The sequence below is a fragment of the Rissa tridactyla genome, chromosome 10 (genome assembly GCF_028500815.1).
Source record: "Rissa tridactyla isolate bRisTri1 chromosome 10, bRisTri1.patW.cur.20221130, whole genome shotgun sequence".
Taxonomy (NCBI): domain Eukaryota; kingdom Metazoa; phylum Chordata; class Aves; order Charadriiformes; family Laridae; genus Rissa; species Rissa tridactyla.
Window position 1 is genome coordinate 10877311 of NC_071475.1, and position 26348 is coordinate 10903658.

A 26348-nucleotide genomic window follows, 5' to 3' on the forward strand; every position below is an offset into this window, starting at 1 on the left:
TCAGCCATTCCTGAGCTGGAAAGCCTCTCCCAGCTATAGGCTGGGACAGAACTGATGGGCTCTGAAGCACCAGGGAGGCTGAGGACATGGTGGAGCTTTTTCAAATCCTTGGTGTATCTGCATGTCCTGGGTGGATTGGTGGCTGCATGGGCAGGGCAGTGGATGGCTGAGCGTGGAAGCTGAAGATAGGACCACGTAGCCCTGTGGGTTTATCCAGTGCACCCCACTGCCAGGGGATATGCGTTAGGCTCGAGGGCATTTGTTCAGTTATTTCTTATTCTGTACTTAAAAACTTTTAACCTTACTGCTGAAGAAAAATACCATTGTCTATTAGTATGACTGGAACGAAAGATGAATAGCGAATTAGCCTTGAGCCAACTGTCAATCTGACTTTGATAGCCCATCACTTAAAAGGTCCTTTTATGTTTATGAAAAAGCATGACGTCAAAGCCAGGAGAAAAAAATAATACCAATACTTAGGGCTAAACTTGCACAGCTTCCAAGAAGAGCCCCTGTGTGAACTGTTTGTTTCTCTACATGCGTGGCTAATTAGCGTAGGTTACTTTAAGTCCGACCAGTGGCATTCAAGTTTCTTCTGCTGTTTTGGGGTAGCCTGTTTATGGTGCTTCTGTGTGTGAATCCCTCAAACTGGAGTAGCATAGAGCAAAGGATACTGCAGTCGCTTCTCTCGGAACCTATAAGTAGTATGCTGGAAATGCTTGAGTATAATCATTATCAGGTGAGTTGTTATTGCAGACTTATTTTAAAACTTGTTGCTAAGAAGGCTTATGGTATACAAGAAATCCTTTTCCTCAGGTATCGAGTACATATTATTTAATTTCTCCACAAAAGCACACGGGGACATATGTGGTCGCTTGAAACAGTTCCATTTAAGTGACTTTTGTTGTTACAAAACAAAAAGACTTCTCAGAGTATTATTATATTGTGGTTTGTTTTCTACCTTCTGATAAAAACATTAATGATCAAAGAAGGCTGTTAAAGAGTTTCCAGGATATGGTGAACATTCTGCATGGAAAATATTGCCTTTCTTCTTTTGCTTATTTAGGGTGCGCAAGATTAGTTTGGTATGAGTTTTTTCATATTTTGTATATAAAAAAAATTCTAAGTACTGAAAAGCTTGTCTTAAATACAAAAATAACTGTTGCTGAGGACAGTGATTGATCTGAACTGAAACACTTCTTTTCTTGCATCTTATTTGCATAATGTGCTTATAAACAGGCTGTCTTATTTGTATATGATTTAGGCCATATATCTGAGAGAGAAATAATTGGTAGGCAAAAAATGGTGTATTTTTTTTAACCAATGTGCTACTTTAAAACAAACAAACAAAAAAACACAACCAAACCCTAAAAAACCAACAGCAAACCTTTTGATCTCTCTATTACTTGACATCTGATAAAGGATAGCAATCATACTACTTGGTTTTTAATTGGTAGCTACTAACAAGTAAAATGAGTCCTGCAGTGCAACTTGTTTCTCCATATTTTAGTGAAAACTAAATGTCGCGTAGCTGAAGGTCTGAATGCAGAACTGTCGGTTCTGGGGTGTCTGTCTAAACTGGGAAACCTGAGCATTGCTCTTAAGTGGGGAATCTCATGTTGTAGAAAAATACGTGGAACTTCTTGGTTTACCATTAATAAGTTGGTTATAGAAACCACTAGCTCATAAACTGATTTCTTGCCACTAAATGTGAATTAGCGAACTGCTCTTGACTTCCTTGGAGCTGCCCAGGTTTGTACTTTTAAGTCAAATGCTTAGCTGGTATTTATGTCCCAAATTGATAGCACATGTAATGACGCTGTAAAACAATAAAGCACTCTTTAAATTGTGTCATGCAGGTGCAGACTCACCTTGAGAATCCAACCAAGTACCATATTCAGCAAGCCCAGCGGCAGCAGGTAAAGCAGTACCTCTCTACCACTCTAGCAAACAAACATGCCAACCAAGCCCTGAGCTTGCCATGTCCAAACCAGCCCGGTGATCATGTCATGCCGCCTGGAACTGGAAGCAGCGCACCCAACAGCCCGATGGCTATGCTTACCCTTAACTCCAACTGTGAAAAAGAGGTAATATGCTCTCACTGTGCATGTTCTTCACTAAAATGGAATTGCCATCTGCTTTCTTTCTGTTTTAAACCATATTTGTTCATTCTTAAGATGTTGTGTTTACCTTGTTTCCTGAACTATTAACTTTGAAAATGCAACTACTGCCTCTGTGTCTGCCTGATGAATATATATTTGCATAGAACATTTTGGCAAAAAAAAATTGTCCCTCTCTCTTCCTCTTTTTTGAACTATTTATCTAGTTCATGCTTATGAAAACGACTTTTTTTTTTTTTCTTCCTCTTGCGTGGTGCATGCAGTGAATAATTGACCTTTGGAGAATACAAAGCAGTTTTGTAAGCCATAGCTTTCTGGAATAATGTTATTTATGGCTCATTCAGTGTAGAAAGAGCAAAGAGCATAGCAAAAATAACTGAAAAACACAAAGCTTTTTGAGATATTTTAGATACTTTCACAGTAAAATTTGAGCAAGTCTCTTGCTTGGCTGGAAGGCCAGATTATCCCACCAAATATATCCTGAAATATTACTGATTGCTGTTTTGTGATGAGCTCAGTGCTGCAAATGTAAGACTTCACTAGCCTATGCCTGGAAGTCCTTCACAACCTTGTCTTAATCTTAGCTGGCAAGAACTTAGTTGGATGTTACATGTCTGCTCAGGTGCTGAAGGAAGATGATTTGAAAGATGTTAACAAGTGTAAGAATCATGTCAGTGTTTTTGTAACATGACAAATGAGAGACAATTGTAGAGCTCCTCATGTCCCCCCCATCCTCTTCCCTCAAGCCTTTGTGCCAGATAATACAGATGCACTCTGTGAGGAACGCTTTATGCAACTTTGAGAAACAGTTATTACGGAACATGCAAGAGAAATTATTTGTGCTCCATAACTTCAAAAGAAATGAAAATCATACAGTTTCATGCTATTGTCCCAGTTGTACCCAAATCTTTTTTTTTTTCCCTCTAGATATTTACAGCTTCACTTTGCTGTGTCATCAGGCACATGTGTGCATGACACTGTTTAAATCATGCTCTTTTTGGGACTGAGACTGTGCCATGAACTCAGATCCATGCTTTGCTTTTTCTTTTTTTTTTTTTTGTTTTTTTTTCTTCTTTTTTTCCTTTTTATTTCTGCAGGGATTTTATAAATTTGAAGAGCAAAGCAGGGTTGAGAGTGAGTGCCCGGCTCTGAATACACACTCACGAGCATCATGCATGCAGGTACTGGATGACACAGGAGTTGGAGCACAGGTCCCCTTTCTAATGAGCATGTTTCTTTGAATTAATGTTGAAAATAAACTTGCCCCACATTATCTTTAAGAAGTTGAATATAAGATGTATTTAAGAAAGAACAACATTGTTTATTAGCATTGATGTCAAAAGTGCATTAAAACACCCCAAGAGGGCTAATGCTTTTTGAGCACTGTAATGCTGCAGCAGAAGAACATATCAGCTGTGCTCTAAGGTCTCACTTCAGGAAGTCTTTTCTAATGTAGGTTTTCCCAAGATTGCGTGTATGTCGACTGCATTTCTATGTGGATCACATTTGCATTTAAAAAAATGATACGAATGATATGAGATGGCTTTAATCCATTCATGGTATTTTGTCCTCATTAGTGATCCCTTTTTATTATTATTTTATTTTATTTTACTTTTTAGCTAAGGGTTTTTTATTTCTAGTAGCAAGACTTCAGCTATGTGCTGTAACTGTTGGTTCCTTTCTTGCCCTCACTTAGTCAACATAATTCTTTCTGATCACACTTTCTTGATCTGACACAAAAACCCCATATGCTACCATTTCTACCATCAACTTTATGCATTGATTTTGTAGATGACTGTCATTTAAGCTCCTTTTTTATAGTGAGCAAAAAGCAAATACTCAATCCCGCAGAACAGTTTGAAGCACCTGCACGGGTGTTTTGGAGGGCTCTGTTTCTCCTGACCTTGCAGGAGCTTATGGAGGCACCTTCCAGCCCAGCCCCAGACAGAAGATGGCTTGTACCACCTAAAATCATCTCTGAGCTGGTCTTGGGTGGTGTTTCCTGGGAGGAGGGTGCATGAGGGACATGAATCCAATGGTTTCTGTTGTTGAAGGTGGGCAGCCTCTCACCCAGCAGCAAGCCTTTGTTCCCCCTCCTTCCCCTGCAGGTGTCAGGGGCTCGGGCATCGCTGTCTGCATGCAGGTTTTGACCCCAAAACTGTAGGAAAGAGGTGGTGGGTAGGCAGGCAGTGCTGCATGGCGGAGAGATTCACAGCCTTAGTGTAGCTTGTTCTATAGGGAGCTGTTTGCTCTGCTGTTCTGGGAGGAGCAGCGTGTCCGTGGGCAGAGAGTGCAGGGTAGCTGCTGGTGGGAGGAGTGGGTTAGAACATGAAGCCTCAGCTTTGTCATGACCTGATGACTGTCCTGGCTGAATAGCGGGAGTCATGGCCGAGGGGTTGGATCTGGAGCGTGGCAAAACTGCACAGGCACCTCTGCTTGGGCCATGCTGCCGAGAGCCAGCGTGTGGCTGAAGTGCTTTGTCGAGCCTCTGTATCCTAATGGCTTGGATAACTGTTTTCTTTTTTCTTTGTCCACCTTTTCTGCTGCAGATGGATGATGTGATCGATGACATAATTAGTCTGGAGTCAAGTTACAATGAAGAAATCCTTGGCTTGATGGACCCAGCCCTGCAAATGGCGAATACGGTACAATGACCCTTTCCTTCTGGTTTCCCTGTTAAGTCTAATTGTCTTCCCTTGAGAGAATGCAAAACTGTAGCATGACTTTTTTTCCAAGCAATTAAGTAGTTATCGTATTGTCCCATAGAGTGTAATTAGTTTTTCTTTGAGGAACTTAAGGTATACAGTTGCAATGAAAAACATGACTTTAAAAATGCAAGCTGGAGTCAGGTTGAGGGAATACAAAGGACAATTTCGCTTTTCTTATTTCAAAGGCAGGTTAGTCCGTAAGGAGTGAACTGAACTAACAGAAGTGAGCTCATACCCATTGATATTAAAAATCGACACGGACATTATACATGGCTTTAGAAAGCCTAGGAGGAACCTCCAGCACCCCAGGTTCCTCTGTCTTGTCATGTTCACGTAAGAAATTGTGCACCACACCTGAGCATGTGTTACCATCCCTGTCCAGAGACACTCCAGTTTAATTGTTAGCTCTAACACCATAGCTTTAGCTTAACCTGATTTCAAATGGAGAGAAGTCCCTAGCTAGATGACAGCAAAGATGTTACAAAATTTAGAGGGAGAAAAAAAAATAATTAAAAAACCAACCTTCAAAACAAACAAAAGGGGAAGGAATAAAGAAGCTTAAAAACTGAACAGGGGAAGGGGACGTAGGAAGCTCATGAGAAAAGACAAGAACACAGAGGTGCAAAAGTCGGTGAACGAGGGAAGGTGCAGGCTACTTTGGAGTTGCTGTTTCCATTTGCTGGTTCACATTGCTGCGGGCATTAATGTAATCGTACTTCTGGCATAATCTTATTTTGATCTTTTGTGGAGGGTAGCTCCAGTGAATTTTTTGCCTTAGGCTTAAGTGCTGTTAGATCTGGCTGAGTAGATGTCTGCCAGGGCTGGCGTCTGTTTCTTTTTTATCTAGTGCCAAAATGTACAGCTTACCGCATAGCATCAATTTTGTAGCATAGGTTTACATTTGCTGACAGAACTCGTCTGATTTCATGTTAACCTAGTCCTGCGCTCCCACGGATTCCCACAGCCCTCTCGGAGACGTGGTACATGCCCCAGGAAACGGCCCAACACCATCCCTTGCTAAATAGTGCCCTTTGAGCAAACGGAGAAGTAATTGCAGAGTCCTACTGGAAAGAATGAATTTTCCTTTCATCTAAGATGACCTGCAAAATGCATCTATCCTGGAGTTTGGGAGGAAAAATTAAAAACCTGTGAAAAGATAGTCTTCAAGATAGTTGCGCTCTCTTTTTTTTTTTTTTTTTTTTAAATTGAGGATTCAGGTTCTTCTGGAGTCCTTTCTTTGAAGTTCCATTGGATTGGGACCTGTTAAATTAGGGGGGATTTGGGTTTCTTTGTGCTTCTCTTCCTTTCTTGTTTCATAGGGACCCCAGCAGTGGCTCTTTGCTTCCACGCAAGCACATAATGATACTCTGCCTTCTTTTGGTGCAAGGAGTCCATGTAATCAATATTTAGGGTAGTCTGCATCCCTTCACAAGCCTTGTAAAAACTGCCTGGACCACATTTGCTGTGAAACTTCAGAAATTGCTGACTGTATGTGGTGAAGTCTGTAAAATAAGGATCTGAAATATCAGAATTAAAAATTCTTTACTGATACATTTAAGTTGCTGGAGACAAAAAGCATATTTCAGTCTCTGAATTAACCTAGTACCAATCCTGAAGAGATGGAAATTGAACCATCTTTCCCAACAATTGGTTTTGGGGGAAAAAATGAGCCTGATGTAGCAGACACTTTACTTTTGGAACAGGATTTAGCTCTTAAAACACCCAACATTTTACTAATAAGGAATTAATGTCTGTAGACTGAGCTAAGTAGAGGTGGAAGAAATTAAGAGAGGAAATGGTCTCTAAAGAGACACAACCTATAAATAGCTGGGCTGAAACTATGACAAAGGCTGCTATTGTTCCATAACCAACAAAGAACAAAAGGACCAGTTTGTTACATTTGGTAACAGTACTTAATTGATAAGCAAAATCAGAGATTTCTGTGTAGAGCGAGCTAAGGGAAGCTTCCAAGTACCTCTTAATTGAAAAGAGCTCATTGCAATCAACTGCTTTTGGAAACGTTTGTAAACTTTGGTATTGGGTCACAAGTTAACTGGCTTTGCTCCTGTGGTGAAAGGTCTCACAAAATGGTCACTCGTTTGCTGAGAGATGTACTGGCGATATGCGTAGGTATGACCTAGTAATTGAATTGCTGGGTACTGTGTAAAGTACTCCTGTGTGGCAAGTTGAGATGACAACTAATTCACCCAATTAAACAATTTCTAGCAGGACTCTGACATGGAAAGCCCTGTGAGTACATGCAGCTCCCCTTCTAAATGTGACTTTCCTGTGGTTTAAAACTCCAGAAGTAGAGGGGAGTCTTATTTCAGGGGCTGTCGCTGAGCATGTGCTGTAGGTAAAGGAACAACGCAGTACTTGTAGGCTGCATGGGCCGGGGAACAGAATCCCTCCAGTGTGTACTGATATCTCAGAAACAGCCCTGTTCATCACACAGCTGATGTCTCGATGATTTATATAAAGTCCGAATGACCTGAATGTGGGTGCTTGTTTTGTTGGAGTAGTGGAGGAGAAAGGAAAGCCTCAGACTTCCCTGTACATATACTATGATGAGTCTGCAGTAATAATTACTGTGTTTAAAATTTCTGTTATATAAAAGCAGTAATTCATTTGTGCACCTTGTGAAACCAAGGCCTAGAAATATGAAATCCCATAAATAAAGGCTTTTTAAACCATGCTGTTTCAATGAAGATAACAAGCTAAGCCTGGCATAAGCCACTCTTCCTTCATATACTTTTTGGGAGAGTAAAGATTGGATAGTCGAATGATGCTTTATTTAAATTTCTTGTTAGCCAGAAGTGGCTAACAAAGCCTTAAGGGAAGCATTTAAGTTGGAAAGATCCTAGAGTTTGGTGAAGGCAGGGAAGGAGCCTCCTTAACACCAGAAAAAGGACATCAAATTCCATGTCTTTCACGGTTTTGAGACTCACATCTTCCCAATGAAATAGCTGTGGGAATTTTGAACATTTTCCCATTACTTTGTACTTGTGGAAGGGGATGAACAGGGAAGTGGTTGAGTTGCCATCCCTGGAGGTATTTAAAAGACGTGTAGATGTAGTGCTGAGGGACATGATTTAGTGGCAGCTTGGCAGTGCTGGGTTAACAGTTGGATTTGATGATCTTAAAGGTCTCTTCCAACCGTAACGATTCTACGATTCTGTGACTGCCTTAGTAGATTAGAGCTGAAATGTTTGCCAATAATGTTTAATTTTTTCCAGTTTATTCCAATAGTAGGCATTTGAAATAAATACCAGGAGTTGATGCATTGTGTCCACCATAAGCACTGTTTGGTCTGGGGTTTTTTTGTTTTGTTTTTGTTGGTTTTTTGCCCCATTTCAACCTAGTGACTGCTTCTGTGTGCTCACAGCGCTGGCAACTTGTCCATCTCAAACCAGTGCCCCCAGCATAGGAGTCCTCTCTCCTCTGCATTTCCCTGAACTCTGCACTAATAACTATTGACCTTACCTTACAAGTCAACTAATTTTGATTCCTCTGGGACCTGGAGTAGAATTGGCAGCAGAGGATGTGCCTTAATTTTGGCTTAACTGCAGGCATTTTAGCCATGTGAGATGAGCTGACGTGTTGCACTTTATATTTTTCAGATGAAAGGGTTTGTATGGAGTTAGTTTCAAAGATGTGACTTGCAGCCATCCTGGAGAAGAGGCCTCTCAGAGGCTCTTACTGAGCGTGGACCATATACATAGTCACACAGTTAAACTTCAGCTTTGCCCTGCGGAGTTCAGCTTGCTGAGAAAAGTAGTCAAAGAAAGAAGCCGATCAGTCTCTTTGCTTATGGATCACTGATTTAAACTGAGATTGTTGGTGTCTACCTCTATCTAATGTGAATTTCCTTGATAGGCATTCATGTGTACATGCAAACCTGCAACGTTTTTCAGCTGTGCAAATTTCTCCCTTCATCCGCCTTTATTTAGCTAATGCCGCATCAGCAGCGCTTGTGCTTTGGTTGTTGCACAGCCCTGGGTCTGGTCCCTCTGGTACTTGCAATCCCTGCAGGACTTCAGCACGCTCATCAGCAGCTGCTGCCTGCGCTACATTCCCTTTCATGGTGATTGCTGGCACAGGAAATCAGGCACAGTGTTGACACCTTTAGAGAAATAAAAATAAATATCACAAACCTGTTGTAACGAGCACTGTCCATCTTGCACTAAGTAAAGCAGCTTGATGACCTTGACTGTTCTCCATGTTTAATTATAACCTATCTGTTTTATGCAAGCTTTGAGATGCTAGATTCTAGATTTCTGGGGAAAAAATAAAATATGTATTTTATTTCTGCCCCATCCCCCCGCTCCCCGCCCTCAAAATTCCTGATTAGATTTCACATGTCTGGTTCTGAACTTCAAGTCCCTGGGCTACAAACAAGTTCTTTGTGCTCTCCCCGTGCTTAGGAGCATGAATAGAAAAAACGCATCCAAGTCAGAAGGGTGTATGACGTTATTGCTGTGTCTGTGTCATGGATGCGTTTGAGGGGCCAAAAGATACAAGGGTCGGCCTTGTAGAGCAGTGAGAGAGAGAGTGGTCACTCTGACATTAATACCGTTAATATTGCAACTTGGACCATAGTCTGTGATGGGCAGCTGTGACCTTACATTTATTGTAGGTGTTTCTTTTTTTTTCTTTTTGTTTTTTTTTTTTTCAATTGCGTTCAAGAGCTAAGGGGAGGGTGAGGCTGGATCTTGGTGAGAATTCAGTTACGTTTTTCCTCTGTCGCTTAAAGATTGAGTCAGGGGACTTAACTTTTGTTGTCGGCCAGTGTCTGTTCAGGACGAGTATCAGCATGGCTTCTAGCTGGTGGTACTTTAAGGGATGCACATTGACTTTGCTTCTTATGGTAGCTCCAGGTGGCAGAGAAATTTTCATCGGTCTCAGTCTGGCAAGGACCATCAGTAGGAGTTTTAATAGTCCAGGCTGTGACTCACTCCATTGTATTCAACGGCTTTATTTACATGGGTGTGAAGTTAATACTCTAATCTCTGCAGGATCAGTGTCTTGGAGGGGTTGGTTTTCTTTGCAGCACCGATGATAAGAAGTATTGCTACTCAGATAGGACATCAAAGTGCTTTACACCTGTCATTTCAAAACCTAGTTGGAAAACAAAAGAGACAGGGTAAAATAATCCACTCAGGAATACCTTTCCATTTAAAGGGGTAGCTTTGATAAGTCTTGTTGGAATACTATCCTATTTCTGTATTAATGTCCTTGCTTAAACATGCCTAAATAAGAACAGCAGAATGAACAAGCTACTGAGGAAACTTAATGTCAAAATAATCTTCCTCCTACTGGTGCGTGTTCTTGTTACGTAAGTTAAAGTAAACTTAAATGTTTTCTGTGTAGGTAGCTTTCAAATCACATGAGAAATGTGATTGATTAATACAGTGTTCTTCCTCGAGCATGTGACAACTTGCTAAGTACTTTCACTCACATATTACTGGAAAAATGAGGGCTTCCTACAGGAGTGTTTGTAGGCTCTTTCCGATATTTTGAGTAAGAGAAGTGATGGGGGTACAGACGTAAGAGTTTCACAGAAAAATAAGGAGCAACAATAGAGCAATATTGTCAGCATGTTACCTCCTCTGCGTATTCTTGAGAAGACAAAATTTTCCCGAAGTAGGTGTTTTATTCCTCATGCCCCTGCATATCTGTGACTGTTGCCGACCTTACTGCACGCTCTCTTTGCACGTGGGAAAGAGCACAGATTTCTTAGCAGATCCTACCTCTGTTCTTCTGTACCAAGCCTTTCATAGGGGCAAAACAATTGATCCTTTTCCTTGTTTATCTTTTCCAGTTGCCTGTGTCTGGCAATTTGATTGACCTTTATGGCAACCAAAGCATGCCTCCTCCAGGACTAAACATCAGCAACTCATGTCCAGCCAATCTTCCTAATATAAAAAGGGAGCTCACAGGTAAATATGTCTATAATACCACCTAGGAGCAATAATATAATTGTTTTGAATTCAGGTGATATTGGACATAATTTCTGTTATGAGAAAGAATATACGGGTGACTTTTTGCTTTGCAGACCGTTTTTTTAGCAGACGTATTAGCCTGCAATGCAGTTCTGTTTGTGTGTGGGCACGTGTGTGTTCACTGTGACAAATTTAAGATAAAGTCCCGAGTTGTTATAGTGAAATCTGCACATTGAAAACATTGTGTCACAGGAAGCTTCCAAGCATCTCTTGCAGAGCTGTTTTATAGTCTGGGCTTATTATTTGCTCTATCAACACTAGACTTTTAATGGCTTCACATCTGGAGTATCTGTGGGATTTGTGCTGAGGAATGCTACATGTTGAGGCTTTACTCTAGTAGAGGACGGCAGTAATGGACAAATAGCCTGTTGTAATATGAAATCTGGACACCTAGATCCTAAAAAAGGTAAAATTAGACACAAGAGAGAGAATACGCATCTCTTAATTTGCGATGAAAATGAAGTATCCTGTAAATTTCTTGTCATGTCAGTTCTTCTAGCAGCGCTCCGAATATTCAAAGCCAGGAGAGGGAAGGAGGACATTAAAAGCCTCTTTCTCTTAAGCACATGAGCACAGAAGCTAGTTTGAAGGAAGAAATACTTAATTTCCTATTCTCAAGCATGCGTTATTTTTGCTGTTCTGCTTCACTTGAAAGGATATAACCACATGTAGGGTACAGTATACAAGGCAAGCTATGACCGCAGGAGGAACAAATGTCGATCCGTTCTAGAACCAATGACAAAATCATCTTAATACCCAGCAATGGCTGTTCTTAAGCCCAACAGGGAGTCATACTGTATGCACTAGGGTAGGGGCATAGTTTCTTTCTTGTCTGTCATCTTTCTGGGTTTCTGTTGTGAAAACTCACAGGCTGACTCAGTTGCAAAGCAGGTTCTGGGCAGGAATTAGTTTAAGTAGAGCAGTTTTAATAGCCCAGGAGTCAGCTTCTCAGGAGGAAATGCCACGTCTCTGAGCTGGCGGATATTTGCATTTATATGACTGCACAAAATTTGAGTGCAGCACCAAATGAAGACACACAAAACTGCTCAATGATTTGTGGCTGCTAGAAAAAGAAAAGCTTGTACGGCGACGGAACTATGCTAAGAGGAGGGTGGGAGGGGATGAGAACTACTCAAAATCCTGCATTACGCACAATTTCGTTGCCCCAGTTATAGAAAGTTAAAGGTGGCTGTAGACTGCTAACAAAACATCCAACTTGTCAGATGTCCAGGCTGGTGGATTCACTGCAGACACTTGTGTAAGATCAGGCAAAGAAGGTGGAAAGAGAGGGGAAATTAGTGAGTGAGAAGTGGTCTTAGGGAAGTCCTCAGTACATCACAGTAGACCTGAACTAAGTTAAATGTCTGTATGCTATGTTCACCTGTACACAGAAACAATTAAAATCAGTGCTTTTTCTGTTCAAAATACATGCTAGCAGATTGCATTTGATTTAGGAGAGATTTAGGAATAAAACTCAGATTTAGAAGCAGCTGCTTTGACATTGATCTGGCCATGCCTTTGTGCAGAAGGCGCTATTGCTGGTGCTTTCTGACAGCCAGTGATTTTAAAATCAGCATGTTATCGCAGGCAGGAGTCTTTTGGTTCTCCATTTCCTGATTTTGCGGTTGGAACTAGGCTGGAGATAGCTTGCAATATATAAGTCTAGCATTTGTCAGAAACCTTTATCCATCCTAATGTATAAATATCAAAATTATGAAGAACCAAGAAAAGTCCAATCTGTTATCCAGGCAGCTGATGTTGATGATGATTGTGAATTCTCAGCTGTAGTTACTGAAGCGTTCAGTGGGAATCCTCCTCACCTAGGAGTGCAGTTTCCTTCGGTTTTAGCCTTACAAACCTCATACCTGTTTCATAAGGCAAATTTCATTGAGACATGCAACGTTCTTTCAAGTGTTTTGGGGGGATCCTTTGGGAGCCTAGCGTAGAAGAAGATGTCTTGTTATAGTGCATGTAATATTGGAGTAGCTATGTATTCTAAGTAGTGAAGTAGTCATCTTCCTGTACTCCAAGGGAAACCCTTATCACCTGTTATTTTGAATTGGGTGGGACATCATCCATATTCCATAAAAATAAAGGAATACAGGGAAGAAACTTGTTGGAATGAGTGAGGGAATTTGTTTCCATAATGGACTGGGATAATAGATCACATGTTCACTTGTCCTCACTGCGAAACTAAATAATGCTTCCTGTTTTTTCAGATTTAAATGCAACAGGGCAGGATTAATGACCTCATCCTTCTTAAAAACTAAAAGGGATAGAGCAAACAAAAAAAAAAAAAACTAAAATTGCTTGAGAAATGTAAGATCAAATGAGAACTGAAAATAACAAATTTAGTTATGCTTTTGCCTGAACTATTGCATGCTGGAGCCCCATAACAAATGTGTAGAGCCAGGGTTAAGAACAGTTCTGAGTTGAGGAGACAAGTAACTTGATGTGCAGCATAGTTGTCATTCTTCTTCTTTTTGCTTTTCCTGAAGCAAGGACCATTGTCTCGTAACAATATTGCTAATAAAGGGGTTGAATTTTCCATCTTTTTTTTTTTTCTTCATATAATGAGAACAGTTAGTATAGCTGGAAAATACAGTATTTTTAATAGATGGCTTAAGTTATACCTTGAATCTTGTGGTGATGTGTGTGCACGTGCCATAAAAGGACGTAGCCTTCATTCCGGTGAGTAGAACCTCTGACTCCTGACTGCTTCACATCCTGCACAGGGAGCAATGCAATAAGCATGCTGTTCCTCTGGTTCAGCTTCTGTGGTACGTAAGCGTGCTGCCTGGATGTAAACGTAGGAGAAGGTATGTTGGATTTCAGCAGCTTGTTGTCCTCAAATACCTTGCTGAGTCAGGGCCTCTGTGGGAAAAGTTCCCCTCACGGAAGTCGGGATGGGAAGTGTGGGAAGAGTCGCTCCGCAGGTGCAGGGGTGAAGTTCAACACCAGCATTGTGTTTTGGCAATCACAGCTGACTGTGCAGGCCCTTCTCACCCCTTGGAATGGGTGTAATAATTGCTTTGACAAATATCCATCAGGCTTCCTGCGCAAATGTTTCACCAACTGAAACGTTGTGTTTGAATTACTTCAATTCTAATGACTTCATTCACATGCACAGCATGTATTTTTCCTACAGAGTCAGAAGCGAGAGCGTTGGCTAAGGAGAGGCAAAAGAAAGACAATCACAACTTGAGTAAGTTTGGGTTCTTCACACTTTGCATGAATCCTAGTTATGATTTCAGACATGAAGTGTTTGAATACTGGTGCTTTAAATCTGAATGGGACGCTGCATGTAGTATATGGTACCAATTCATTATGTTATGCCCATAGATCAAATATCTCGAATTCTTGTGAAACGTGTGCTTAAATCTGCTATTGAATTTTAGACTCTTCTTATTTTTTTTCAATAAGTCAAGTGAACAGGTAGTTGTTATCAATAGGATTACTGGGAACAACATTTGATCCAGTTGCTTTTAACAAATCCACCTTGCACAGTTTTTTTTTTTTTAATTAATCTAAAATCTTAGATATGTGATCAGTTTGTGACTTTAAACATCAGGGCACATCCTCAGTGTGGCAATTTTAAAAAAATTCATTTTTGAAGGGTATACATATTTCCAAGTTGGAAAAAAACCACTTTAAAATAATGACCATCTTATGACTTAAAAGATCCTTAAGTTGTCCTTTTATACTTTGTACTACTAGAAAAAAGGAAATGTTTCATGCCTTGAGCTATTCGGAAGCCTATTCCATAGCATGAAAAGCTAATGCAGGAAAATTGGTATTTAAGTTTGACTTTTGGATCCTCAAAATGCTACATCTGGAAGAGTACTTTAAAAAAGAGACTATACCTTCTGTCCCTTTTCCTGCTTTGGGATTCCCTTGAGTGTCTAAATTTTTGTCTCTGAATTTGGCTGTGATGCTTCTCAGTTGAGTCCTATGCTAACGCAGCCATCCTGGTTTTTAGAGTGTGTTTAGCTCTGCCACTTCAGCAGTCCCACATTTTTACAGTATAGACAGAAATCCCGTCCTAGTGTGTCCCATGGGTAGGAGAGCAAAATAAATCACTGGATTTTAAGTTTCACTTGAACATTTCCAAGGCCCTTAAAGAAATCTTTGATGAAACTTTCTATGTTGTAATTAAGTGTGAATATTACTTGTAACATTTGTCCTGTTTTTCCTAAAGTTGAACGAAGAAGAAGATTTAATATTAATGATCGTATAAAAGAACTAGGCACTTTGATACCCAAGTCAAATGACCCGTAAGTATTACGTGCCCAGAGACTGTGGGAGGGAGGTGTTAAAAGGAAAAAAAAATATTAAGGGAGAAAAAGAACTTAAAAAAAAACATAAATCCTGATTTTTCTTGTATGATCTTGGCACTCCATGACTGTAGAAATGCTTGAAGGTTCCATTCTATTTTTTGAAGATTGTTTTGGGGTTTATTTTTTTCCCTTTTGGAACTTGTTTAAGTTTATATTAATTTGATGATTTTTTTTGTCACAAAACAGTCAGCGTACTGTTGTGTGGCAGCTAAGCGTCTGTCAGGATCCTGTGCGTTGGCAGGGCTGGGGTTAGTGCTAGGAATGACAGCCGTACCAGAGGTGGAGCTGTCAGGATGTGAAACCTTAGTCTCTTCTTGCTCCTTAGCTGGCTGCCTGGCCGCTTGTCTTCCTAAGTGATTCTTTTAATTTATTAGATGACATAGCTCAGCAAGACAGAACCAATCCCTCTTTGCGTGAAAACAGAGGGCAGTTCCTCTGTGAGCCATCATATTCCCCTTCCCTCCAAGAAAAAAAGAAAAATAAAGAGCGTATCTGTGTATCTCTTCACTGATAATTTGCCAGCGTTTGTGGTAGTTTCCCAGGAGTTCTTTTAGATAATTTTACTGTTATGAACTTAGCTTAACTTTACCCAACACTGATTCAATAGCAAGGAGCAATTGCTCTGGAACCTGAAAGTCTCGCTTAAATCCGAATCAATGTGCCATGATGCTTTTGGGGAGAGTTTCCATTCTCCCCAACAGCAACTCCTAGCTCCTCTTCAGAGAGGCTCTTTACTTTCCTCTAAGGCAAGCAAGACAGTATTGCACAGCATCAGCCTACGGGCAGGTGGATCTTTGGTCTGATAGTCTGCAGTAAACTTTTTTTTTAATTTAAACAAAGTAAGATGATGTGGGGGAGAAGACGATGCAGGCAGCCTCTCTCTCTAAATCAAGTGTGAGAGGAATAACGTGGGAGAGGTAATATGGGAACCACATCCCCCCTGCCTGGAGAACCATCACCCCTCGGCTGAAATGGGGCATTTGTATTTTAGGCAGAGTTTAAGTTTAAAGCACCTGAATATGCTGCAGTATTGGGCTCTTCTCTTCCGACAGTAACACAGCTGTGATGCAGTGCCACCAGGAGGACTATTGCCTGCTGCTTCTTGGGGGCTAAAGCACTTCAGGTCTTTCTCCCACAGAAGCACCAGGTCATATATGGTCCGTATATGTGGTCCTTTTAGTTCCCCAACTGGAACTGGGCATCTCCCAGACAGCAAGCCTGGTTTGAGAAATGTCTTGTGGTTTTTTTTTTTGTTGTTGTTTTGGGTTTTTTGCAGCCTTGCCATAAAGCAACGAATGGAGACCCCGGTCTTCGGTGCCGGTCCCAAACTGTGTAGAAGGCGCAGGGGTTTGTCTCCGGGGGGCTGTGGGGGCAGCCTGGGCTCTGCACCCTTTGGATGGGGCTGGCTGCAGTGCGCTTCCTAATAGCTGTGCTCTGGCCCCCTCTAGTGCATTTCAAATGCCTTCTGCATTCATAAACTTGGAAGAAGTATTAGCCAGGTGTTATGTATGTATGAGGTGTAATCATAGCTGCCAATGGGAAGGTAATGATTACAAAATAAAGCCTCCCTGAGAGCATGAACTCTTCCTTTTTTGTTGATTTCAAAGGGATATGCGCTGGAATAAGGGGACTATTCTAAAAGCGTCAGTGGACTACATCCGTAAGCTGCAAAGAGAACAGCAACGCACAAAGGAGCTTGAGAACAGACAGAAGAAGTTGGAACACGCCAACAGGCATCTGCTGCTCAGAATACAGGTTTGCTGATAAATAAGCTGCAAATGCTCTTGATGTTGCAGTGTGTGACTGCAAATAACAGTAAAGCTTACAAACAATGAAGCTTGTTTGTAGGAATGTGGGTTAGAAGGAACCCCCATTTTAATTAATGGTGACCAATGCTGAGATGTCTGCGGAGATTTTTCCAGAAAAAAAAACCAGGATATGTTAGTTTAAAAAAATAAAATCCCAACACTCTAGTAAAGCACTTATGGCTGGTCTATTTTTGTTCTACCGTGGCCAACATAAGTTGCAAACCATACTATAAAAAAGATTTACATGGTTTATATGGTTTTTCTGGGTGCCAGACCGAAGAAATTGGGACTCCATATATCATCTGTTTGTTGACAGTGATGAAATTCAGTTCACCTGTTCAGGAATATGTTCACTTTAGCTGTCTTGTTTGGAGAGGTTTTTTTGACCTGTAGCTTTAGTGCTTGTTTTCTTTTCTTATGAGGCGGTTTTGGACGAATGGCAATGAATGAAATCTTTTTGTGTTGCTTGTGGGTTTTCTAGGTTGTGTGGGGACCAATCTAGGCCCTATCTGTCAGAGAAGCTCTGCAGATTGCAGTCTTTTACATCTGATCTCTTATTTCTTCTCTCGATCAGCCTCTCCCTGATGCTCTGCAGGAATCTGTCATCTGCTTTCCAGTGGAGGGTAAACACCACTCACAGGACAAAATGTGTGGGGAGGGCGGTGTTGGTGTCAGACACTGCAGCACTGTATCCTGAGTTCCCCATAGATATCGTGGGGACTGGCAGCTGTATTTAATGTTGAGGCTGCCCTGGCTTGTCTGAGAGCAGTTGCAGAGAAGCACACCTAATGTGAGGGTAATGTGAGGGCTCCAGGAGTTTTTGCAACAAGACAGCCAAGAGCTATGGATGTTGAGCTGCCTTTTTTGGTTTTGTTTTTTTTTTTTTTTTTTTTTTTTTGTCCAAGGAGCTGTGGTTAATTATGTTCCTTGTTCCTTGGAGTCTGGAGGACTGCAAATCAGTTATCCTCAACACTGAAAAGCAGTAGGTGGCATGAGTATGTTTTCTCCATGGGTTGTTGCCTTGTTAGATTCACCCAGGTTCCCAATAGCCTGCATTACATAGAGATTTAGGGCTGAGAACTCTGTTTCTCTAATTAATTCCTTTGCCTTCACCTCAAGCTGGATAGGCAGCCTTAGCCTCGCAGCCTACACAGCTTTTATTGTCAGTTCTGTTCTCCGGGTGGGCAAAGGTAGCTGGATATCCACCTCCCTCCATAAAGGGGTAATTAAAGAAGCCTATCTAGAGTTGGGTGTAAGAGCACATAACATGGAGACAGTGGTGTCCCAGAGACTCTCATGTTGCTGCTCACCTGCAGTGCGAACAGCTGAGCTCTGCGAGCGGGCTGCAGCGTGTCAGGCTGGCTGTTGGGCCAGGAGACCCCTGACCCACAGCACGGCTAATCCACAAAGTAGATAATGAAGCTAGAAATACCTGAGAGTCAAGTGTGGCAGTAAACAGCTTTAAAATAGAACAGACTGAGATGAACTTCAGCGCAGTTTTTGTAGTTTGTTGAGCAATCCCTTTGCTAGAGTGAGACGATAAAGAAGCGCAACCCTTCTGCAGAGCAACATCAAGCAGGGGTATTTCAAAGCTAAGTCAGATCACTTTTTAAGCATCTTTCATCTTCCTATGCATTATCTGCCTGCTCTAGCTCCTTCTTCAATCAAATAAACACAAAAACCAGACCCTTGAATAATGGGCAATACATCTGTCAGCAAATAACCTAAAGCCTGTATTTTCCCTCTTTGTGTTGATTCTGATTAAGCACAGAATAAGGAACTCCTGATTTTGGCACGTTAGCTGATGGAAGATGTACTTCCTTCTTCCACCTTCTCTGTTGATTCTGTAGCGTGCCCATTACCAGCTTGTTGTCTTAACTTGAAAATGGAAAAAAGGCTATTAATCAGCCTCAGTCATAGGAATATCCAGAAACAATGCAATCACAACAGTGATTGTGATTGCCTGATATAATGCATAAGTAGAAGCAAAACATCTCTCTTACTGCTGCATTTGAAAAAGGGCATTTAAGTGAATTCTTCCATTACCTGTCTTCAGTCAAGTGCATCTTATATGATTAAATGTGAAGGTGGGTTTTAAACTTTTTGTGAAGACTTGAAGAATCCTGGCTGTGTGCGAAGTCTAAAGCCTTCCTATGACTTGCCTATAATTTTTCTGTGCAGGAATAATGTTGCTTAGTTTTGGCTGACCTCTTTACTTCCAGCTTTACCAGACTTGTAGAATGAGAGAAGTCCCTTCCAGTGTGTCAGCAGGAAATGACAAGCGTCATATAGACAAACTACGCCTTCACATACGACTTTTTAAAAAGTACTAAGCATACGCTTCTGCTATTTCACTTTTCTTTTTTCCAAATTTTAAATGCTTTCCTCACCTGACCTGATGCCAAACTTGCCTGCCGTGGCACTGGTTTGAGAAGGAGCCCGAGGGGAACGTGTCTGTTCTGCAGGGCACTGGGTTTTGGCTCCGGTGTAGGTTCTGAGAAGGAATGTGAAGGACCTGTGTGCGGTGATGGTTACTCACCTCTTCAGGAGACTAGTGTTCAGGTGAAAATCTGCAGGGCAGAAGCGTACAAGGTGCGAGCACTTGTCGCTATTGGAAAGGGAGGAAACGGTTTGTGTCCAACAGAAGGAAACTGTAAGTCACAGTTCACATGAGTGTAAAATGACAGATTTTTGCTTTCAGATTTTTTTAATTTGTTCCTTGTCCTCCTTTACAGGAACTTGAGATGCAGGCTCGGGCACACGGACTGTCCCTTGTTCCATCTACAGGCCTTTGCTCCCCTGATATGGTCAACAGGGTCATCAAACAAGAGCCTGTGCTGGACAACTGCAACCAAGACATCATGCCGCACCACACAGACCTGTCTTGCACTACCACCCTCGATCTCACCGACGGTACCATCACCTTCAGTGACAACCTTGGAAATGTGACTGAACCAACCGGCACTTACAGCGTTCCTGCGAAAATGGGATCCAAACTGGAAGATATCTTGATGGACGATACCCTCTCCCCCGTCGGAGTAACTGACCCACTACTTTCCTCTGTGTCTCCAGGAGCGTCAAAGACAAGTAGCAGGCGGAGCAGCGTGAGCATGGAGGACACCGATCATGCTTGTTAGCATACACTTGGCACCCCTTTCATAAACTGCTTTGTTTCTTGATCAGTAGATTCAATAATACACCTTTTGTAGAATTTTTTGATTTTTTTTTCCCCTTGTGCTTCTTCAGTAGCCCAGTGAGTGTGCGTGTGTGTATATATTATATATATAGGATTTTTTTTTAGAATTTTTGTGAAGAAACTTGTATATTCTATTTTAAAACTACCAATGCCTCCAAAATATTGTACAGCGTATGTACAGTATCTGTGAACTGGATTCGCCAAGAACTTTGAACTGGTCAAATCTACTCAAAGCAATAGAATTACAAATGAAGAGTCTGTTTCTACTGGGGGGGGAGGGGGGAATCATAGAATTGTAAATGCAACCTATTTACTTGGAGACAAGATGTAAAGTTGAAGAATGTAAAGAAACAACAACACACACACACACAAAAGAAAAAGAGTCCAATTTGTAATTGTATTAATTGAATAGTGCTGCCTTAAAGATACAGGGTCCCTCAAACCTTGGTCTTTCCAAGACAAGTGTTTAGGGAAAAATACCCGCCCTACTCCACTCAGAACACAAACCGCAAAGAAAAAGTGTTAAGACATCCTGATTGTGTTGATTGCGATATAAAATGCTGTTGCTGAAAACTGCAGGGAGATGGGAGTTCTCTTTTCTCAGAGTGCCGTTTAATTTTACTCTGAGCTGATTTGGGTTTTCCTTTTGATCATGGTTCGAGTTGTTCTCTTAGATTTTTATTTCGTTTTGTAACACGCATTGCCGACTTGCCAGCGGTAAGCCAAGCAGGAGCACTGTAAGTTGGTATACGCTCTTTGGGCAAAAAAAATATATAAATTGATACATTTTATCAGCTGGGCACATTCTGTTGTACATATCTAATTGGCTTTATTTTTTTTAAAATTGCATTGTACAGTATATTTTGATTTGCATGGATTCCTTTAGTTATCCTCAACTTTTTGTTTTAAATATATTTGTATTTCATTTGTAAGATTTTTGCCTCTTAATATTGCAACAATTTTTTGACATTTTTAAAACTCATTGGAAGTTTTCTGCGTTCTTTGTAAACACTTGAAAGGAAGCTTTTATGCAGGGTTCTGTGTTTTAAGAGAGATTTTGAGAATATTTTGTATATTACAGTCTCACTTTGAAAATGTTTTTAAACACATTTAAGGTAGAGTACAAACTTAGATTAGGTAATAAAACAACTCTGTAGAGAAACTGAACTTATATATTTATTTTTAGTGATACAGAAAAAAGTAGTAATATGCTTGGAAACATAACTATATAGTTAATATACCCGTTATAGTAATTTGTGTTTTATTTCAGCACTGGGGCTGACTTAAGAAAAAAAAACAAAACAAAACAAAAAAAAAGAGTAAATTACTGTATCTGCAAATAACTGTTACTTGATAACAATGTTATTAATTTTTAACACGCAACAATGTTGTAAAAGTAGTTCGGTGCATTATCTACTCAAGTGTAGTCCTATGCAATAACGGTAGTTATACTTGTATTATATCAAGCCTAGGTGTTTCACGGAGGTGACATGTGGTGTTCCGAGCTGGACGGATGGAATGGATTTCTCAAAAGCAGCCTACAGCTGACTCGCGAGCGGCAGGCGAGCGCGTCTCGTTCAGAATGAAGTGCCTTAAACTCTAGTTGTAGTCTTCCTCGACTAGCACTGACTGAAGTGTGGCATAGGAGAGAGCTTCGGGGTGATGTTTCATAGGACGATGAAGTGTAGCGTGGTGCCTACGTATAGAAACCAAGAGCTTCCCGTTCTCCTTTGTGCTACACTGGAAATTACACAGGAGAAGTGAGACGGTTAGTGACTTGAGTGCCAGTTTGGCAGGCTTTATAGGGAAACTTTGGTCGCTGCAGTTAGTGCTCAGAAATCAAATGTGAATTGGGTAGCGATGGGACAGCTGAGGGCAACGTGGGGACTTCCCCTAGCCTGCGGCATGGCTCGCTGAGCTTTCACCCAAACGCTTCCCCACGGAAGGGTTCTTGAAGCGTCCCCAGCCTGGCACCGCTCCTCCCGGCGCTGACAGTAAGGAGCACGGGGCTCGGCGGGGACACGGCTTGCTGTCACCGTACTGCGGGGTCTGTCTTCATGTCACTCTTTCTGTGGCTGTTGCTGGCTGCGTCTGGCCGTCTCTGTTCCCGCTTGAGCAGCGAGCTATGTGTTAGCATTGATGCAACCACCGGGTTGTAAGTTGTTTTTATTTTTATTTGTTTTTTTTAATTATTATTTTTTTGAAGGAGGAGCTGGAGTTAAATTATAATGATGCCTCTCCCCCAACACACCCCAGACGGCTTTTGGGAATGTGTCTTTCCTAGGGTAGCGATGCTCTGGCCCAGGGCAGGACCCGAGACTCCCGCAGGATGCGCTGCAGCCGTGGTGGTCCCCGGGCAGGGATATTCCCTGCAGGGCAGCTGTGCCGTAGTTAGCTCCGAGTTGAGGAGGTGGGTACGGGCTTCTGGTGCTGCCGTTTGGTAATGGTGACAGGTAAAGAAAATCAGGGCTGTAAAATGCTTGTAGCTGTGACATGGGGTTGCGTTGCCCTTCCCCATGAGCATGGGACAGCTCTGCAGCATTGTACAAAATCAGGGTGCGCACGCTTGAGTGTAGTAACTGAAAACCACTGAATATATCGAATAAAGCTTTTGGGTTGATGCCCATGCTGGGCATTCCGAAATTGGAAGTCTAGACTGTGGTATATAAATATTTTTCAAACTTATGTGAAACACTGGTACTCGCTGACAGACATGCCTTCTGCTTTTTGGCTACATGGTGTGTGGAGGTCAGTTGGTTGTATCAAGAGCAGGATTTCTTGATAAAAGTCGCTGTGGCCCCAGCAGCTGCGTTGTGTGTTCCCCGTGCGTTGTGTGGCTGTAGGGTAACACACGACTCGGCTGTGCCCTGCTCGCTCCTCACCCCGTGTTTCCTGAGGCTCCAGCTCTCCTCTGAGGTTGCCCACCCTTTGAGTGGAGGCACGTTGATGCTGAAGTGGGGACATCTCTAGGAGACACGGACCCCCAGGCGGGCATGGGCTGGAGATGTCTTTGCCTGTTTGCCCATCGTGGAACATGTGGCCATGACATTTTACAGGGGATCGATGGCAGAGGACAGAGACAGCAATTGGAGGCAGGGTTTGGCATGAACTAGGTGGAGTGAGATGGACAGAAGGTGTTGCCCAGTCTGACGGTCTCCTGCGTGACACTGGGCCGGCAGTGGCTTCCCTGAGCAGGTGGACGGGATACCTACGGGTTCTCACTTTGCCAAAGCCATGCAACAAACAGGATCATGCAGAGTACCATGAAGTTCTTCCTTACTGCTTTTGGCCTATAAAGCAATATTTAACTCTTGCAACCTGTAAAAGCAAAAAGAAGGTACCTAAGGAAAGCACAAAGCACAAAATAATGCACTTACATTTATGTTGTTTGACATAAAATGCACTGGGGGGGAAGCTGATGTTGATAATAGTATAAATACCTATATTTCTTGAAAAAGTGACATTAATTACTGCCTCTTGCTATGATGCTTGGTACTGTAATGTTGATATTCATCTGCTGTTGACTGCAGCAATAATTTGTGTATGGTCCATAGCACTGTAAATTATGGATCAATATTAATGTATCCAATGAAATAATTTGAACTGTTGTTCTTGATAGATGGATTAAAGCATTTGGTTTTTCACATACGTCTGTGTAAGCCACTCGTTTTCCGTTTAAGTGGGTCTTGTTTTTTCTGTGCATTTGAAGTCCCAGCAGTGCTCTGTGTCTGTGCCTTGGTGGTGGATGTGTCCATGTTCCTGACCTGGTGCCATCCGCAACCCTGGTGGCACCAGGGCTCTCTGGTTGTGTTTGTATTGCGGTAGCACCGGGGGGATGGCGCTACGGATTAGGCCCCGCTTGGGTTTTGCGAAGCGATTAGACCTGAAGCTTATGGTCCAGCGTGAGGAACAAACCAGGTGAACATGGAAAAATGTTGTTCCCTTTCTCCCTTCCTGTGGGCTCTTGCCCTTCCACCTCCCTTCCTTCTCAAAGGGGTCTCTGACAACCCCCCCGGCTGCATTGCCATCGCCTCCCACCCACTGCCCTGTGTCAAGGCAGGTGAGCCTTTGGGGTACCTGCACCTCCTTGCCCTGCTGTCACTCCTGCAAGGTCACCTGCCCCCAGCAGTCCTACACAGAAGCCCCTCACCGCCTTCTCCAGCTGACCTGCGCACAGAGAGGTCCCGGTCCTTGCTCTGCCCACCCTTGAGGCACTCCTGAACCCTCCGCTCCCGACACGCTCCCGGGCTGTGCTGGGAGCTGCAGCCAGTGCTGCATGGGAACCGGTTGGGGTTTGGTTTTGTCTTCCCATCTTTGTTGTTTTTGCTTGTCTCTCTGTTGCTTTCATCCCTCCTGGTCTTGTTCTTCCACAGGCTGTCGCTTACTGTGCTCACAGCATGGAGTCCTCCCCATCCCTGTGGTCGTCGCTGCAGCAGCAGTGGAGGTTAATGCCTGTTATCTCATGGGTTTTAAACCCTGAATACAAAAAACAAGTTTTGAATTTGGCCTTTCTTGAAAATTTGGTACCAATTAGGAGTAGAAAGTACTTAATTCAGTTGCAATTAAAAATTACTAGCTGTCCTGCATCATTCAATTTAAAAACCAACCAAATAAGAATGCTGGGCAAAGCTACCTGACTCCACTAGGACAACAGTAGCAAATCCCTGCTCCCTCTTTGTGGAAGTTACCAGAGTTGAAGCTGGTGAGTGTTTCCAGCAGGCTTTGTGATGCTATTTCTTAGAAATTCAGCACAGTATTATAGAATGTGGCATTGTAGTACTGCAACAGGAAATCTATTATCAGCAGCCTACGATATAATTTCTAATTTGAGTTTTTAGGTGTATTTTGGTTTTCCTGTTGGTGGTCAGTTGTGCTAGCGTTGGGTTTTGGGGGTGACTTTCTTGCTGTTGGAACGGCTCCAAGTTTTGGCTGGATTGCGGAACCTGGGAGGAGCAGGAAGAAAACCCATCATGGGGGTAATGGCTGTAGGCAGTTGATCAATGTGTGTCACCAAAGAGGTGGTGGCAGGTCTGCTTAGAAGCCTTGTAGTTCCTTTGGGCAAGCCTGAAAAATTCTCTGCAGGGTAAGAAAGTGGATGTTAAAAATAAGGCTGCCACTGGCTGGTGGGGTCTGGTTTGCTGGAAATCCCCGTGGCCGGGCTGTGGGATGCTGCGGGGCTTGGTTACGTGGTGTGGTGGCACGGCAGGATGCTGCCACCATGTCACCGCATCCTGTTTTCCTTCTATGGAGACGCACCTGGGAGCTCGGCAGCTCCCGGTGCCGGGAAGGAGATGGTGATTGAGCCACCTCCACGGGTTCAGCGGCTGCTGCTCCTTTTGCTGTTGCATCTGGGGTCGGTCCTGGCACCGACTGGTGGTTGTACTCCCCGTTTCTCCAGCTCCTTTGGAATGCACTTGCTTAAAATTGCAGGGGAACGGCTTGAAAAAACTAAGATCGATAAGGCTTACTAGGATGCTGGCTCGTGGGTTAAATGTGTGCGCTCTGACCGTCGCCGTTGTCTTTGCCTGTGATCTGAAGTGCACCCTTACCTGAAACTGCTCCATTTTTAACTACAGTTTTTGAGAGCAACACTCTTGATGGACGCGTGTCAAGGCTTATGTCTCCACCGAGGCCTGAAGCTGCAGTTTCTTCCTTTTTACAACTTCCTCACCTGGATCGCAAAGGAGCGAGGAGGCTTCTGTCGCAGTCTGGCAGTGCTGAGCGTGGAGGGATGCTCTCATTTGCAGTTCCCTGGAGGGGAGGCAGCTCCCAGCCCCTTGCGCTGCCGTTCGCAGCCCATCCCCGAGCTCCCCAGGGCTGGGGTTGCCGGGCTGAGGCACCGCTGTGCTCTATGGTTAATGGGAAACGATCCTTCCTGCAACGCACCTTGATATTAAATGCTGTCCAAGAGCTGTGCGAGGCAATGAGAAGGCTGCTGCAGTCAGGAGGGCATGCAACGCATCTGAATAGTGATGGCTCTCCTTAATGTATTTATAAAAATGATGTACGCAGTTGCATATTGTGGATATTGTCTCAAAGGAGCTATGGGAGGCATCCTTAATGCCCTGATGCGTCTGCTGTGGGCAGGGGAGTTCCGTGGGGTGTCTGGGGCGGCTGCAGGACATCGATGGGTGCTTTGGGAGCTGGGCAGAGCCTGGCAGGGGTCACCTCGCTGCA

General features: G+C 42.7%; 1 protein-coding gene across 5 annotated transcripts in view; it reads left to right on the plus strand.

Moving 5' to 3' along the window:
• MITF (melanocyte inducing transcription factor) overlaps nt 1–23819 on the plus strand; it is a 110314-nt gene extending 86495 nt beyond the window's left edge. For 2 of the 5 annotated variants that reach the window (XM_054215872.1, XM_054215876.1), the window contains exons 3-10: nt 1860–2087; nt 3218–3301; nt 4670–4765; nt 10650–10767; nt 13961–14035; nt 15029–15104; nt 16775–16922; nt 19711–23819. In XM_054215872.1, the coding sequence (XP_054071847.1) occupies nt 1860–2087; nt 3218–3301; nt 4670–4765; nt 10650–10767; nt 13961–14035; nt 15029–15104; nt 16775–16922; nt 19711–20112 (1227 nt within the window). In that variant the 3' untranslated portion in view covers nt 20113–23819. The remainder of the gene's footprint in view (nt 1–1859; nt 2088–3217; nt 3302–4669; nt 4766–10649; nt 10768–13960; nt 14036–15028; nt 15105–16774; nt 16923–19710) is intronic. The other 3 variants (XM_054215873.1, XM_054215874.1, XM_054215875.1) reach the window with 3 other exon arrangements.
• The last annotated feature ends 2529 nt before the right edge of the window (nt 23820–26348 follow it).